At 55.2% G+C, this 17,691-nt stretch overlaps 1 protein-coding gene across 1 annotated transcript; it reads right to left on the bottom strand.

Moving 5' to 3' along the window:
- WRNIP1 (Werner helicase interacting protein 1) lies at positions 436-11,575 on the bottom strand. Its single transcript, XM_018039169.1, has 7 exons — positions 10,739-11,575; positions 8,842-9,033; positions 8,175-8,416; positions 4,096-4,325; positions 2,995-3,150; positions 1,597-1,676; positions 436-1,117 (listed from the first exon to the last, which is right to left on the bottom strand). The coding sequence occupies exons 1-7, from the start codon at positions 11,483-11,485 to the stop codon at positions 842-844; spliced, it is 1,923 nt and encodes a 640-aa protein (XP_017894658.1). The 5' UTR covers positions 11,486-11,575; the 3' UTR covers positions 436-841.

The following is a 17,691-nucleotide window of genomic DNA, read 5'->3' as shown; positions in this document are numbered from 1 at the left end:
AACAGTCGAGGGGGAGCACACAGTGGCAGGTGAGTCAGGAAGCAGAGCAGAGGCCTTGAGTTCCTTCTCCAGGGCTACAGGTAATCTCCAGGGCTACAGGTAGCTGGAACCATACCCTGAGCTGGAACCTTCGCCAGGTGGCGCCAGTTGCAGGTTGATCAGATTGCAGCCATGACCTACATCACCACAATTCTGAGAACTGGCCTCAAAGAACTGGGAACCAACCAACTCTGGAACTGAAGATTAACCGTACTTAAATCAATCATGATGATGTTTCAAAATGCTTCAAAATTTTTAAAGTTGATTTTCACAGACACACAGACTTCTGACCTCTGTTACCTAGGGTCGTTTTTCCTCCCGTGTTTACCCATCAGAATGTAACACTGACAGATGCTGTTGGAACCTCGGATCCCAGGTGGAAAACAGGCAAGGACGGAAGAGTACTTTGAAATAGTTTTATTGGTTCATAAGACCTTTGCATATAAAAAAAATACCCAAAACACTATGCAGTATTAAACCACAATTACATTTTTTTAATCAATTGAAACTACCCAGAATAAACATTTTTTAAAGGAAAAGAAACCTACAGAACTCAATTTTGAAATGACATTATGACTTAAATACTATGACAAAATAGATACCTCCTTATAACGTGAATCCATTGCACGAAGCTGCCAGAACGTTTCATGAGCATCACGTCGCACAGGGTGCAAACGAACACAACGTCACGTCACACATGCGGCCGCAGTGGCTGCGCCCCCACCGCAGAACGCTCCGCCGCTGGCGCAGAAGGCGGGCCCGGAACGGCCTCCGCCAGCCCCCGGCCGGTCGGCCGCCTCCGTCAGCACCGCCGCTGCTTGAAGAAGTCCACGCCCCGCAGCTCCTGCGGCAGGTACTCCTGCTCCACTGGCTCGCTGTAGGCGGGGTTGTACTTGTAGCCCTGGCCATAGCCCAGGTCCTTCATCAGCCTGGTGGGCGCGTTGCGCAGGTGCAGGGGCACGGGGGGCAGCGGGCCCTGGTGGCTCCTCAGGCAGGCCTTGACGTTGTTGTAGGCGCTGTACACCTCGATCGACTTCGGGGCTCGCGCCAGGTAGACGACGCACTGGGCCAGGAGCACCTGCACGGGGTTGGGAGGCGCCACCCCGGGTTAACTCTGGGAGCACCCCCTCCCCACCGCCCCGCTGACGTCCCATGGGGCCCACAGTCTGGACAAACCACGACAAGGAGGCGGCGTCCCTCCCCGAGGCAAGGCTAAACCAGACCAGTGGTTTTCTTTTAAAACTGAAAGGACTTTTTATCACGTGAAATTCTTCTCAAAACCCCACCATGTAAAGCTAAGCAGGAGCTGCTCTGTCTGTGGGTGAACTTGCGGAGACATCCTGTTCAGCTCCTCTGAGGCTCCTGCCCCCAGGAAACACTGAGCACCTCTGAGGAGCCCACACCAGACCCTGCTGAAACCGAGGTCCCTTCCCCCCAGCGTCTAAGCTTCTAGATGGGGCTCAGAGAGCCAGGCGGCCTCCTCCGTGGTCCAGGCTCCCAGAGGTCCAGGCCCAGGGAGGCGCTACCCAAGGCAACGGCACAGGGCAGGGGCCTTACCTCGCACTCGGGCATGCCTATGAAGTGACAGCCTTGGTAGGTGGCGACAGCTTGTGTCAACGCGGACGGGTCAGCCAGGCCTGCCACACACACGGACGGGGCGAGTTAGGTCCCACCGCACACCCCCGTGCCGACCCACCACCGCCTGCAGACCCTAACCGAGGAGTCATTCAGCAAAAGCTGATCTTAGCTGACTCCAGAGGTGTGCACGGGGCGGTCACTGTGCACGCTTAAGAACTATTGTTTCCTTGGAGATTAAAGCTCTGCATCCAGTAGGAAAAACAGGGGACCACGTACAGCACCCGTAAAGAGCAGAGGCCACGGAGACAGGCAGGGGATGGACACGCTGAGAACAGGGCACTGCTGACGCCACAGACAGCTAAGGCTCTGGGACCTCCTTAAAGGGGCCTGGAGCCCTCCCTTTCCATTAACATCTCGGGAGCTCTGATGAAAACCAGAACACCTGACTCCAAAGCAAAATTAAAACGCTGCTTTTATTTCAACACAGGCACTTCGGCGAGACTGTGGGCTTGGTTCTGGACTACTGCAATAACACGAAAACCAAGACAAAGTGAAAACCGCGACAAAGCAAGCTGCACGGATGCTCTGGTTCCCCGGCGTGCCCAGAGCTTATGTTAACAGTACACTGTCGTATCTAAAACACTTCACTGCTCAACCTGCTAACCATCACCCGAGCCTTGAGGGAGCCAGTCTCTCTGCAGTGGTGACATCAGAGAGAACTTGTCACAGACCTCCAAACAAAAACAGGACAGAGATGGGAGTGTGAATGCTGCAAGAATCGTCCAAGTGCGACACGGGGACACCACGTGGGCAACTGCTGCTGACAGGGCCTCGACAAGGGGTCCCACGGACCCCACGGCGACAGACACGAGCTGTGAAGGCGGCCCGCGTGGGCAGAGCAGGTGGTCTGCACCCCTGTGGGGTTACTACCGAGGGACGCAGTGACCCATGACTGTGACGGCCAGACGCCCAGAAACAGAGGACGGCCTCCACCGAGTCCATTCACCGCCCGCCCCGACACTCCCGGGCCCCCGCCCCGCCCAGGACACTCCCGGCCCCGCCCCTGACACTCCCAGGGCCCCGCCCTGCCCTGACACTCCCGGGCCCCGCCCAGGACACTCCCGGCCCCGCCCCTGACACTCCCAGGGCCCCACCCCGCCCCAGGCCCCGCCCAGGACACTCCCGGCCCCGCCCCTGACACTCCCAGGGCCCCACCCAGCCCCAGGCCCTGCCCAGGACACTCCCAGGGCCCCGCCCCTGACACTCCCAGGGCCCCACCCAGCCCCAGGCCCCGCCCCTGACACTCCCAGGGCCCCACCCAGCCCCAGGCCCCGCCCAGGACACTCCCAGGGGCCCCGCCCGGCGCCCGTCACTCACCCACGTCCTCGCTGGCGAACCTCACGAGCCGCCGGGCCACGTAGAGCGGGTCCTCGCCGCCCTCCAGCATGCGGCCCAGCCAGTAGAGCGCGGCGCTGGAGTCGGAGCCCCGCATGGACTTGTGCAGCGCCGAGATGCAGTTGTAGTGCTCCTCCCCTGCGCGCACAGCCCCACTCAGCCCCGAGCCCGCCGCGCCGCAGGCCTCTCCCCGGCTGACCTCAGGGAAGCCCGAGCCAGCAGCCCGAGCCAGCGAGGGACCCGGGAGGGCTTGAGCACTGCGAGCTCTGACCCCTCCCTCACCCGGCCCCGCGGAGGGGCTTGTGCCGCCGCCGCCCGTGGGACTCGGGGCCGGGGAGGCGGTGCTGAGCCCCGCCCGCTGCAAAGGGCCTCGGTCTCACGCTTCATCGGGTCCATGATGGAGGCAGCATGCTGGAGACCCCACTTCCTTCTAAAGGGGTGGAAATCCGCCTCCAGCACGACGGCCCAGAGTCACACACACCCTGGTCTACAGGGGACTCTTCATCGCCCGTGTCTTTTACAAAGACACAGAGTGCTGTGCTCATGATGTTGACTATTCCAGCTCAGGGATTTAAGGGGAGCTGGTGCCAGGTTTGGTATCTGTAAGTATGGTTTTATGAAAACAGATAAATGCACATGGAAAAATTCATTTTAAAAAAAACTAGCACAGAATAAAAGCACCAATTTCTACGTAAACTTAATTTTTAATTGTGCCTTTAGGAATTAAAGTGAAAGTCGCTCAGTAGTGTCCAACTCTCCGCGACCCCTTGGACTATACAGTCCATGGGATTCTCCAGGCCAGAATACTGGAGTGGGTAGCCTTTCCCTTCTCCAGGGGATCTTCCCAAACCAGGGATCAAACCCAGGTCTCCCCCATTGCCGGCAGATTCTTTACCAGCTGAGCCACAAGGGAATTAAGGATTTTAACTCTCATTAAAGAACTCCAATTGAACCAAGTTACTTAAACTAAACACACACCTGAGTTCCCACGATTCCACACCAGCTGTCAGCCCCTTAGTCAGGAAGCAGAGCTGTGCCGGGAGGCTCTGGGCGGAGCTGCGTGGGGGCCGGGTGCTCACTCACCTGCCCGGTCGTACAGGATGTGTGAGCGCTGCAGGCCCTCCTTCACGTCGCTCTCTGTGACCAGCACGCGGCTCGGGGGGTAGCTCTGCCCGCCCTTCTTCCCAAAGGTCTTCCGGGCGCTCAGCCGAGCCAGCACGGCCAGCTGCAGCCCGTTCAGCCCGGCCCGCGCGTCCCCGTCGCTCAGGTGGGCCAGCGTGTCCAGAGCCTTGTCCTCGATGAGCACCGAGGACCTGCAACACCAGCTCCGCGTCACCCTCTGGACACCCCCTCCTGCAGTACGCTGTGCCTCTCATCCCTCAAGGCCACTCCCGAGCCCTGAGGCTCAGCTTCCGCCCAGGACCCGAGCCCTGGTGCTGGGGCGGGCCTGTACTGTTGGCAGCCAGAGACAGCTCGGCTGAGCAGAGCCCCGCCTTCGAGTCCCGAGCTTATTTCACCGGACGTTTCGTCCTTTTCCACCCAACATTCAGTCCTTTGCGGTCTCCAGGTTCCACGTGCACGAATTCAACCGGCCTCGGATGTAAAGTATTATGGGGAAAAATTCCAGATAGTTCTAAAAAGCACAGCTTGAGTCTGCTGCACACTGACAACCACGTACAAAGCATTCAGAGCTTATTTGCAACAACCTACACCTGGTTTATTTACATTGTTTTAGGTGTGATCAGTCGCCTAGAAACAATGTTGCGTATATGGGAGGATGTGCTCTGGTCCTAGGCAAACATCAGGCTGTTACAGAGGAGTCTCGCGTTCTGGTGTCCATGGGGGTGGGGGCTCTGGATCCAATGCCTTGCAGATCCTGAGGGACAACTCTATAAGCACATCCTTCATTTTACAACCAACCTGTCCCCAGTCCCTCTGGGCACAGCAGCACCCAGGAGCTGGGCACTGGGCTCTGGTACGGGGCACGCTGCCACAGGGGCACTGACCGCTCGTGGACCTTCATAAAGGAGGTCTAACTGTGACTCCGAGTCTAACTGAGCAACTTTTCCTATTCTGTCTAGTTAGACAAGGCGTCCGACTCTTTTAGCTATGTAGAGGGATCTTATTCTTCCTGGCAAGCTGCATACGTACAAAGTAAAATATAACTGTTCAAAGTTACAGCTCAGCCGTGTCTTCAGCTGGAAATGTCACAGCAATTAATACATCGACGCAGATCATCTGAAGCAGCTACCTGGAGAACAACCCGGAAGGCCCCACTGGGCTGGGCAGGGAGTGCTCAGAGGGCGCCCCGCCTCCCCTGGGGGACAGTGTCAAGGACCCCCGGCTGCAGTCGCCCCTGAAGGCCCACCTCTGGCGGCTCCCGGATGCCGTGTCTCCAAAGCCAAGCCTGCCAGCTGCCTCTCCACCCTCAGGAGTCGGCTCACACCGGACGGCTCTCCCGGCGGCCCGGCCTCCCCTCCTGACCAGACACTCACAATACACACGGAGACCACAGCACTGGCTCTCTGTAGAGCCGACAGCCACTTCCAAAGCACACTCTTGATGATCTGGAGAAACACCAGACCTGCATGAAGGCCAACCCACACCAGACAGCCCACACCAGACAGCCCACACGGGGGCCAGCAGCAGAGGAGGTGCGGAGGCTCGGGGGAGCCGCAGGGAGGATACACCTGCGCATCTGTGCGTACGTGTGTATATGCATGTCTGTGTGTCAGTGCGTGTCTGTGTGTGTGCGTGTCTCTGTGTGCATGTGTATATGTGTGTGTGTAAGTGCGTGTGTCTCTATGTGGGTATATAAGTGTGTATGTGTGTCTGCATAAGTACATGTTTCTCTGTGTGTGTATACATGTGTATAAGTACGTGTGTCTCTGTGTATGCGTGTGTGATATATGTATATGCATGTCTGTATAAGTGTGTATATATGTGTTTAAGTGCGTGTTTGTATGTGTGTATATGTAAGTATGCATGTATATATCTGTATGTGTCTGTGTGATGTGTGTAACTGTGTCTGTACAAGTGTTCTATCTGTGTCTGTCTGTGTGTGTGGGGAGGGCAGACCTACATGGCCTCGACATCTCGCCCCAGAACTAGAACCTCGACGGCCTTTCCCCTCGGAGCCACAGGCGGCAGAGCGCACGCGGGACCACGTGCCAGGGGAGCGCAGGGCTGGAGGCCTGAGGCAGTGTCGCAGAGCCGCCCTTTGGAGGCGCCTGGCTGCAGGACAGGGGTCCTTTACCCGCAGGGCCTGGTGCACAACAGGCCCCACTTCTGCACACCGAGTGGGCCGACTTCAGCTTCCCCGCAGCCTCAGGATGGAACGTGTATTTTTAAAAGCTGAGACAGATGGGAAGTACAGAAGAAAACACCACCACGAATCCTGACCTGCAGCACCCAGAGCGGACGGCAGCTGCCAGGGCGCTGGCTGAGCCCCCTCTGTGAGCCGCCCACCCTCTAGCCTCTCACCTCACTGAGCCGGGGGTGGGCCTGGGGGCAGGCAGAACCTTCGGAACGCCCTGTACCATCTATCCTGTGACCATCCAGTCAAGCTCTGAAAACAAAACTGGGTCATATCATGCAGTCTGCAGCCTTCATAATAAAACGCTATTTTGAAAAGCAAGCCAGGTACTCAGAACTCTCAGTATCTTTTTACCAACAGGCACCATGGAAAATGTCGACACCAAAGACAAAGGGGTGGGTCACCATCGCTGCATGACCATTGGGTCAGTGCCCGGGAGCACAGACCGCCCTTGTGTGTAACTGCGCCAGGCACACCCGGGGCGGGAAGTGGGCAGAGGACAGGCACACAGGCTGTCTCAGAGCCCAGTCCTCCCGGACAGGCCATGAGCAGGCCTCGTTTGTTACGACAGAGGCCAACGAGCAGGCTGTGAGAAAGCCTTGAGACGGAGTTTTCCAGGTTGGAAAATGCAATCCTCCCGAGTGTTGGAGGTCTGCTCTGCTCCACCGTCATCCCTTCCATCAGGTCTGGAGCCATGGGCACTGGGCTGAGCCCACCTGGTCTCCCACGGCTCCTCATCCCCTCTCTCACACGAGCCACATTCCAGGATCGCCCCTGTCCAAACTCAGCCTTTCTGAACACAGGTGTTGCAGTAATAAAAGGCTGTTCGGGACGGTCGCAAGGCAAGTCTCCGGATGGGAGCTGACTACCAAGAACAACGCCGCACAGAGGTTCCAGCCGCCAGCCAGTTCCTCCCAACCCCGCTGACACCACGCGGGTCCTCAAGAGGGGTAAATGCGCCGAAACCCTTCGAGACCTCAGGGGAGGGCGAGGAGGGGCGCCCAGGCCCAGAACAGACAGGGAGGTGTGCAGGGACCTCAGCAACCAGCACCCAGAGAAGAGTGCACCTGAGTCTGGAGACGATGACGTGCTTTCACGACTGAAGCTGCGATGATCAATGCCCGCAGGCCCCTCTCGGCCCCTCAGTTCTGGCGTGGGTGGCGTTCCCACCCCAGCTCGACCCTCAAGCCATGCAACCTGGCCCAAGGGCGTCCCTGTCCATGTCCAGGCTTTCCTGTGCCCCAGGTAATTCCTCTCGCATCTCGGACAGGAGCAAACGGCAGAGGCGTGCTTCTAACACAAATAAGGGAAGAGCCCTGCCCCACGTAAGGCAATCGATGGCCCACGATTCACACACCTCTCACGATACAGAGACATCACCCGGGGCAAACAGACGGCCTTTAAGGCATCATTTTCAGTTAGTTTCCGTTTACACTAATTCTTACTCAATGTTTTACAGGAAAAAAAAAAAAAACTGCAGGAAAAAGAAAATTGGAACCTGAGTATAAACTTAAAAAGATTCATGACGTAAGTTTCTCCTATGAAGAAAATAATCAAAAAGCCTCTCCAGGTTTTCCGAGCCTTAATAAAAAGGTGTGCAAGGAAAAGCCTGGAATCTGTCAGCACCGAGGCAAACACCCGAGAACTAAAGCCAGGGGCCAGGCGGTTACAGTCAGAGCTGGAAGAGCTTCCGGAGCGCCCGGGATGGGTGGTCTCTCCATCTTCAGAGACAGGGCAGCCCCTCTGCAGCCCAGCATCACATGCCCCATCCATCCTGGAAGGACACCCTCCTCCGTCCTGCCCTCCAGCCCAGCCAGGGGATCCCCGCGGAGCCGGAGCTGCTTACTCGGAGCTGCTGTTGCCACCGTGGCTCAGAGGGTCGGTAGGGCGGCTGGAGTCCAGCACCTGGATCCCCAGGGAGCTGACGGCCCGCATTAGGATAGTCACCACAGCCTCCACAGGGAGCTTCTCCAGCACGATGACTCGGCAGCGGCTCAGCAGAGCAGCATTGACCTGGAAGGAGGGGTTCTCCGTGGTCGCCCCGATCAGGGTGATGGTCCCACACTCCACATGAGGAAGGAACGTGTCCTGGATCAGGAAGGAAAGCAGAAGATGCTGACCCCAGTCGACAGCCTACAGGATCCAGGGTGAGCCGGCTGTTTCTTCTTTTCCTAATCCTGAATTTAGGATCCTATCAGCAACTTAAGCTGTCCACTGAGTCCTGATGTTTCAATTACAAATGCCTGAAAATTGGAAACTTGACCCAAAGTAGTTTTTCTCATATCAACAGCCCCAGGATACACCTACAATTTCATTTATCAGACAGAGGAAGCATTTTCTGGGCACCAAAAACATGCTAAGAAAAAGTGAGCGTGACAGGTGTGAAGGAGAAGGGCGGAGGGCCTGGGCTCCTGGAGAATTACAGTCACCCCCACCCTGAGCCCTTGTATAGTGAACGCACAGGCTTCACACTCAAGTCCACATTGGCAAGGACCAGAAGGAAGAGCACGTACCTGCTGAGACTTATTGAACCGATGAATCTCATCAATAAAAAGGATGGTTTTCCTCTTGAAAAATCTCTTCTCGTTCTGAGCTTGTTTGATGACGTCCCGCACGTCAGCTGTCTTGGCGCTGGTTGCTGACAGCGTCACGAACCTGATGCTGTGCTTCTTGCTGTTGTTGGCTATGATGTGGGCCAGCGTGGTCTGCGAGAGAGGGCGGGAACTGAGACAGGGAGGAAGGGCACCAGCACAATGGCCTGGACACCGCGGCGCTCGGCAGGAGAGAGCCAGCTCAAACGGCGCACTGCGTGTTTACACACTAAAGACAATGCTACACGTAAAGCAAGAAAAGCAGCTAAAAGTTCAGCGAGTCCTGACCTCCTCTCCTTCAGGTCTAACTCCGCTGATGCCTTCCGGGGGACACTAAGATCTCCGGAATCTCTGCAAAGACCTGCTGAATGGATGCAGCAGAGCCTGGTGGTAGGTGTGACCTCGCCCAGCCAAGAAGAGCAGCAACACCGACCGGCGAGGCGCAGACCCCCGGGCCAGGGGGACCAGAGCCCAAAGCTCACAAGCAGCGCAGAAGAGAACCAGCACTTGAACTGGGAGACCAGCGGTGACCCTGAACCACCACATGTGACCGTCCGCTGTGGACGGAGCAAAGCAGCAGCAACGCCTCCGGCAACGCTTCCCGGGAAGCGAAGGAATCGAAGGAAAAGTGCTGCTCGGCACCTGGCGCTTACTGGGGGCTGCATACACACGCACACGCTCCCATTGAGTTTATTATTTCTGTTGGCATCGCAGTGCAGCAGCAAGGATGGGGTGAAGGGGGCAAACGCGCTCCGGAATGAGTGGCAAGGGGGCATATCTTCTGAAGGTCACACGGCCCCATCAGACACTGCGGCTGCTCCTCAGCAAGTCCCAGCCCAGAGGCCACACCTGCCTGGCTCGTGACCGGTCACCCACCTCCGCACTGACCAGCCCAGCCCACTTCCTTTCCAGCCACGCATCCTCTGTCAGTGCGTCCTGCTCACCGCCCCAGGGGTGTTCGTGCTCTCTGCCTCTTCTATCTTGTCCATCTGATTAACCGTTCTGCCCATCTTAAGAGTTCTCGGGAATCAGTAAGGATGCTACTGCAGAGTACCAAGCTACGTGGGTTAAATTTGACCAAAGCAAAGTGCAAGACACGTAAACAGAGGATGAAGCTAGAAAGAAAAACCAAGGAAAACACCATCAAGGCGTCTGAACCTCACAGCTCTGAGCGCCTCTGCACCTAATCCTGGGTTTGGCTTTCCACTCTGTGGTGCTTTCTCTCTTTTCCAGGAGATAAAATGTATATATTTAAGCACCACTTGGCTCTCTCTTTTTTCAGTCTTAACACCTGCCTCCTTAAAGCTCCTTCAGATTGCTGCTCAAGTGTTCCTCCAATGCTCTGTTCTCTAGATTCCAGTATCCTAAGTGCCCATCTCTGGGCTTGTGCTAATTCCCAAAAAAGACTGGACACCACGACGCACCCAGTTTCTTCTCTAAAGGGGAAGGCATCATAAGAAGCTATGGAAAACAGTGGATGAAAGCGACTTGCAAAGGGAAAGAGTTCTCAGGTCAGCCCTGTTAAGTAAGTACAGTTTCAAGGTTTGATAAAGAACTGTCTGCAAGAACAAACCGATGAACAAGAAACCCAACAGCTAAATACAACGAAGCACAACAGAAATTTAAAATTTTTTGCATTTTTTTTTTCCCCAAAACTGAATGGACACACTCCCGAATGGGAAACTGCTCCAGGCCACCTGTCCTTTCCCCGAGAATCGGGCTACTAACAGCCAGGGGGTGAGGGCGGGGCGGGACGCCTCGCGGGCCCTGATCGGACCCCCCCATCTCCCCCCGCAGAGGGCCGGGACGGCGCGCTGACCTTGCCGCAGCCCGGTGGCCCCCACAGGATGAGCGAGGGCACCTCGCTGGCCTCGAGCAGCGAGCGCAGCAGCGTTTCGGGCCCCACGGCGCGGCCCTGTCCCACGAAGTCCTGCAGCGCGTCGGGGCGCATGGTGTCGGCCAGCGGCTTCCCCTCCAGCAGCTGCCGCACCTCCTCGGCCGCCGGCGCGCGCGGGCGGCCCCCGGGGGCCCCGAATGCGGCGGCGCCCGCGTCCGCGTCCCAGCGGCCCGCGTCGTCCTCGCCGTCCGCGTCGCCCGCCGCCTCCTCCTCCTCCGGCGCCTCGGCCTCGCCCCAGCTCCGCGGGGACGCGCCGCCCGCCGCCGCCGCCGCCGCCGCCGCCGGCCGCGGGCCCGCGCCCTTGCCGCCCGGGCTGCCGGGCCGCGCGCCCGGGAAGTCGGGCAGCAGGCGCGCGCCGCTGGGCGTGGGCGGCGCGTCGTCGCTCTCGCGGTCCTCGCTCTCGCCGCCGTCGTCCGGCTCCTCCGCCTCACCCTCGCTGCTCTCGGCCGCCGTCGGCGTGGCCGGCTGCTTGAGCGCCGAGCTCTCGGACGGCCGGCGCCGCTTGGCGCGGGGCTGCGCCGGCTCCGCCAGGCCCGCCGGGTGCAGCAGCAGGCAGCGGTCCAGGTGCGCGTTGATGTGCGCGGCGGGCATGGCCTGCTGGCACACGGGGCACTGCACCCGGTGCAGCTGCGCCAGCAGCGGGTCGTCCTCCGGCCCGCTCACCTCCATGGCGGCCGCCGCGCTAGGCCCCGCGCCGCGCGCCCCCGGCTCCGGGAGGCGGCAGGACGCGCGCGGCCCGGCGCAGAGCGCCGCTCAGGCCTCACGTCCGGGCCGCCCGCGTCGGCCCGCCCTCTGCCCGCCGCCCCGCCGCCTCGCGCGGCGCGCCGGGAAGCGGAGTCCGCGGTAGCCCGCGCGGCCCGGCGCCGGCGCCGGCTCGCACGGCCCCGACGGGAAACGTAGTCCGCGCCCGCTCGGCGGGTTGCGCATGCGGAAACCCGCCCGCGGGGGCGGACGCCGGAGCGGTGGGACACGAGCCGCGGCTGCGCAAGGGGCGTGGCTTTGCGCGCGGTAGGGGGCGGGGCGGAGGCAGAGGGCGGGGAAGCGGGGGTGACGGTGGGCAGGGGCGGGTCCCAGGGAGTCCGAAGGGCCACCCGCAGCGGCGGCCGGAGACACACGTACCACCGTTCTCCCCAGACTGTTGGCCTCGTACCCCAAACGCGTGGTGTCTCACGGCCGCTTCGTAGTTAAACGTTAGGAACGCGCGGGCATCTCCTGGCGCCGGCGGACGAGCGAGACCCGCTAGTCTCTGGCCTGTGGGCGAGGGGATGGCCTTCTCTGAGCCGCGTTCCTGCTCTTCTGAAACTAATTAAAGTCATGTTCCAAACCTGACTTTTTGGTATTTAGAGAAAGGAAACAGGTGGCATGGAAACAAATGAAACATTTTTAGGGGAGAATTGACTTTCTAAAAGCTGACAAGACTGGAATTCCTAATTCATCTGCGTAAGAACTTCAAACGTAACCGAAAGATAGCCACCTGCGGAATGTATGCGCCTCCTCTTGTGCGATGATTTTACAAAAAGGAATGGGTCACAGAGAACTTGTTCTCCTGCCCAGTCGTGGGCAGTGAGTCAGTTCTTTGCATCAGATGGGCGAAGCATTGGAGCTTCAGCATCAGTCCTTCCAATGAATATTCAGGACAGATTTCGTTTTAGATTGATTAGTTGGATCTCCTTGCAGACCAAGGGACTCTCAGGAGTCTTCTCCAGCACCACAGAGAACTAGCAGTATATAAAAGATGGCATAAAAAAGAACAGCAAAGGAAATATTTTCTCGGTTGATACTGGGTTGAAAGTATGTGTTGCAACCTCCCTGCAATTGTAGAGAGGACCGAAATCCGATATTCTGATTAGAAGAGGTAAGCAAAAATGAGTTGAGAAAGAATCTTTACCCTTTGGCCATCATACGGTTTGAAATGTAGGATCATGAACTTTTATATAACCTTTTAATTATTGCCCAGAGCAAACAGCCCCTGCACTTCACAAAAGCAGGTATTTTGAGAAGAGGTTTTCAGAGCCTAGAGGGAAATTTTCTCCTTCCGCCTTAGGTTTTATTAGCTGGGCCCTTCGAATTTAACCAACAGAAGGCAGATTAAAAAGAGAGAAGCAGGACTGTGGACATGTGCGGGTCTCATACACATGGAGTGGGTAGTGGTGAGCTGGGGCTTAGACGGCAGCTTAGTGGAAAACAGCACGTTCAAAGGAATGACAGGACAAAGGAAAAGGACCTTTCGTTTTTAGGGAGCAAACAGTTAAGGCAAATATATGGGAAACTAACGGGAGACAAACTGTATTTAAAAGCAGAGACATCACTTTGCCAACACAGGTCTGTCTAGTCAAAGCTATGGTTTTTTCCAGTAGTCATGTATGATTGTGAAAACTGGACTGTAAGGAAGGCTGAGCACTGGAGAATCCATCCTTTTTCTGTGATGGTGGAGAAGACTCTTGAGAGTCCCTTGGACTGCAAGATCAGACCAGCCGATCCTAAAGTTAATCAACCCTGAATATTAATTGGAAGGACTGATGCTGAAACTGAAGCTCCAGTACTGTGGCCATCTGATATCAGTGGCCAGCCAACTCATTGGAAAAGACTCTGATGCTGGGAAGGATTGAGGGCAGGAAGAGAAGAGGGCAATAGCAGATGAGATGGTTGAATGGCATCACTGGCTTAATGGACATGAGTCTGAGCAAGCCCCGGGGGATAGTGAAGGACGGGGAAGCCTGGTGTGCTGCAGTCCATGGGGTCACAGAGAGTCAGACACGACCGAGCAACTGAACAACCACAACAAACGGGAGACAAGAACTAGTTAATATTATATCATGCAGCTTTCTCTGATGCCGCCTCTGGGCCGATGAGGGTCTAGGGTTCCCTCCAGTGATTAACTTCTGCTCGTCCTGGTAGATGGGTGGGGGACACCTTTTCAAATTTATGTCCTGCTCTTAGGAAGTAAGGGGAGAGCAGAGAGCTTTTCTTGTATCAGCTTAATTGCCTTCAGCTCAGTATAATCTGTGGACTTCCTAGGTGGCCTAGTGGTAAGGAATATGCCTGACGATATAAAAGACTCGGGTTCAATCATTGGGTCAGGAAGATCCCCTGGAGAAGGAAACGGCAACCCACTCCAGTGTTCTTGCCTAGGAAATCCCCTGGACAGAGGAGCCTGGTGGGCTGCAGTCCGTGGGGTCCCAAAAAGAGTCAGACAGGACCGAACGACTAAACAGTAACCGTGCAGTCCTTGGGCCGAAGCGACGCAGTTTGGTGCGGCGTGTCCTGCTGCTGGTCAGGTTCTAGGGCTGTCCTCAAAATGGGTTTCGAAGGAAAGTATCTCTACATATGGAAGCACTAGGATAATTTTAAACATTTGTAGAAACAGATGGACGTATGGTCACCTTTAACACAAAATATTTTGAAATAGTAACAACAAACCAGGCAACAGATATCTGTGAAGCTTCTTGAATCTTTTAATAAATGTAAAGCTTAAAACTGAATTTTTAAAAAACTAATACACACTGATTGTGAAAAATCTACTCATTCTCACTGTTAATATTGTAACACCCTCTTCCAGTCTTTTAAAATGCATTTAAGACTCTGCTGTGCATAGACAGAAAAACGGAATTCTGTTTCTGCCTTGATTGTTGCCTAATATATATTTTCAAAAGCTTTTACTATAACGGGAAAGCATTTATTGTGTAATACTGAGTAAAAGTTAGAAGATACAAAGCTTTATAATATAGTCCTGTCTTATTTTTATACAAGTGCTTTGTTCATATATATATGTATATATTTAAAAGAAAAAAAAATCAGGAAAAGGAAAAAAAGAGAAGACAAAACTCTCTGTATCTCCACGTGTACGTGTACTTTACTCCTGTGGTCTCATCTGTGGATAAAATTGAGCCACTTGGATGCAATGCGAGGTGAAAATGCACCGACTTGCCCTCGAATCTGGGCTTGAGTGGGCTGTGGTGTGACCTTGGGCAAGCTGCTGCCCTTTGCAGGCTCAGCTTCCAAACCTGAGGGCGTTCTGGCAGTGCCTCCCAGCCTGTTGTGAGCAGTCAGCCATCCTAGGAATGTAAAGTTGTTTAGTACCTTGCCCGTCACCCGCTAAAGCCCTCTGTGAGTCTGTTTTCCTGAACCCCAGCTCATTCTGTCTGAAGTTCAAACTTTTCTCCACTAGATGGTGGTACTAGAAAAATAAAATTAATAAACCATACCAGTTTCCCTATCCAGATTTAAACTTTCTTTTTTAATCAACATAAAACCAAGTAAGTTTAAGCCCTGTTATAAGACTGTAGTGAATGAGACCAACATAAAGCAATAAACCTTGGGCTGAAGCTTCCTCCTTCAGTCCCTCCCCGCTGTCTTGTTTTCAGCCGGCCTTGGCGTCTCTGTCCTCCGGCCCCGGAATCACGGTGGGGGTGACAGTCGTGTGTGTGGCTCAGCTCTCAGACCAGCCGTCTGTTCAGTGGCCACAAGGAAAGTCTCAGTGTGGCCGCAGGTCCCGAGTGCTGCCGGGTAATGAGCCGCCAGTATTGTCGAGCCTCGGGCGTCGTCTTGCCCCTCACATTCACACCCTAGGTATGTTGGACATTCTGAGCTCAGTTAACCCCACTGTGACGCGCATCCCCGCCGGCTAAAGTCAGCCCCAGGGTTGTCCGTTCTCCTTCCTGCTGCAGGGGTCCTCTCCTCTAACCTGGCCTCATCCGCCTTTCTTGTCCTGACTTTCCCGTGTCCCCTGCACTCTGCACCGCATTTCTCGTTAAGTTTATTCCAGTAAGTTGTACACTTCTTGCTGCTGCACCGAGGCCTTCGAATTGCTCTATTTTATTACTGGTCTTACTGGTATAAAAGAAGGGTCTTGACTTTTATTAATTTATTTCATATTTGGCTTTTACTAGTTTTAAGTGATTTTTCAGTTGATACTTGTGATACAAAAAGAATATATCTGAACTTTGAAATCAGTTTCTGGGACTGAGCTTCAAAAATCCTTGGAATTTCCTGAGTGACAGGAGAGCCAATGAGGTGTCTCCTGGCGGTCCCGGGGGAGCCTCACGATGGGGGCTGGTCGCCGGAAAGGCCAGCCACACAGCTCGAGGCTGGAACTGTGGGCCAGCCATCTCTGGGGAGGGCAGGGCCCTGCGTCTGCAGCCAGTCCGCGGGAGTGCTGGCCCCCGAGCCTGGAGTCTGAAATGGGTCATTCCTGTGGGGCGCTCTGCCCTGCCCCGTGGGTTCTGATGAAAGCTCTGGTGTCAAGAGAATTGAATCGCGGGATGATGCCTGCTTGGTGTCAGAACAATACCGTCCCTCTTCATTTCCAGAGCATTTATCCTTTTTCTGTCTGAATTGCACTGGTCAGTACTAGTTATTATTACATTGTTGGAGAAAGCAGATCACTTTACCCTATAAAGTGAAAGGTGAATTGACAGAGGCAAAAATCCTACTTCAATCCCTGGCTTTTTAAAACTTCCAGTCAAACAGAGAACAGCTGTGTCTTGGTTCCTACTTACCCTCCGGTTTATTAATCGTCCTCGGCCCTCCAGGCTGGTCTGGCGCCTCGCTGCCCCTTCTAGCAGACACCCCGTGGCGCTGTGACTGCCCCTGCGTGTCTGTGTCCACTCCTGCCCTCGACTTCCGTGACACAGCCCCATGCAGGCCCCAAGCCTGGCCTGTGGGGCGCTGGGTGTGTCTGAGCGGGACCATGAGTGAAAGCCATCAGGAAGGCGTCAAGGGCAGGCTTGACCCTCTGCCCCGAGGTTCACATCAGGAGCACTGTTTCTTCCAGAAAGACCACCCAAGTGGGGCTTTTAGTCATGGAAAGATTAAAGGCAGACTTTCAGAGAACCCTTCCATGAAGAAAAAGGGCAGTGTTTGGAGGTGGGAATAAGACGGTCTCCTGGGAGCAGTGGAGACCTGCAGCTGGGAAGAAGGACTGGCTGGCTCTGGGGAGAGCTTGGTTTTTAACTGAAGGGAGAATAGAATGTGGAGGGTGAGCCGTGATGTCTGTTTCCTTCCCGTCTTTCGAACTGAATTTGGAACCGTACAGGAAGAAGATCAGGATGGTTCAGGAGACGCTGGGCGTCCTGGCCACGAATCTGGGTTGGAGGACCAGCTGTACTGCGGTGGAAGGAGGCCACCCCCACCCCGCTCTGCCCTGGCCCGGGGATCGGGGAGCTCCCCACTCAGACCCTGGTGCTCCTACCGCGGCCCCAGCAGCAGGGCCAGGGCCCAGGGTCCTTCCAGGAGGGTCTTGAGAGTGGTCTTCACCCAGCGGGGCAGGAGGGCTGCAGTCCACAGGGCAGCTGGCAGCACATTTCAGCGACCCTTTGAGGAATTTCCAGAAATATTAATAAGTAGGGGGTTCACAGGGAGCTGCTAAGTGACTGGTTGGTAAAATGAGGCATGTGTAAAGGAGGATCTCAGAGACGTTGTTAGGAAGGCATTAAAATTAATGCAAAGTTCAACAAACGATCCCATCAAAAGTGAGTAAATGACAGAGAAAAAATGAACCTCGGCTTCTACTTACACCGCAGGCAAAAATTAATCCAAGATGGACCACAGGCCCATGTGTGAAAGCTGAAAGTATGAAACTTCTACAGCGAAACACGGAAGAATATCCTCATGGCTTTGGGGTACGTGAAAGTTTGTTAGTGATGGCATAAACAGCACTGCTCATTAAAATATATATATATGAGTGTATATATATATATATGTGTGTATCGAACTTGATTAAATTTTAAAGCATCTGCTTTTCAAAAGACATCTGTGGGAAAATGAAAACATAAGCCGTAGCCTGAGAGAAAATATTTGTAATACATATATCTGCACTGGGCTTATTTCCAGAGCATATAAAGAAAATTATTGTAACTCAACAATAAGACAAAATA

This window comes from Capra hircus, chromosome 23, assembly GCF_001704415.2.
Source record: "Capra hircus breed San Clemente chromosome 23, ASM170441v1, whole genome shotgun sequence".
In the NCBI taxonomy this organism is placed as follows: domain Eukaryota; kingdom Metazoa; phylum Chordata; class Mammalia; order Artiodactyla; family Bovidae; genus Capra; species Capra hircus.
This window is presented reverse-complemented; position numbering and strand designations above follow the sequence as displayed.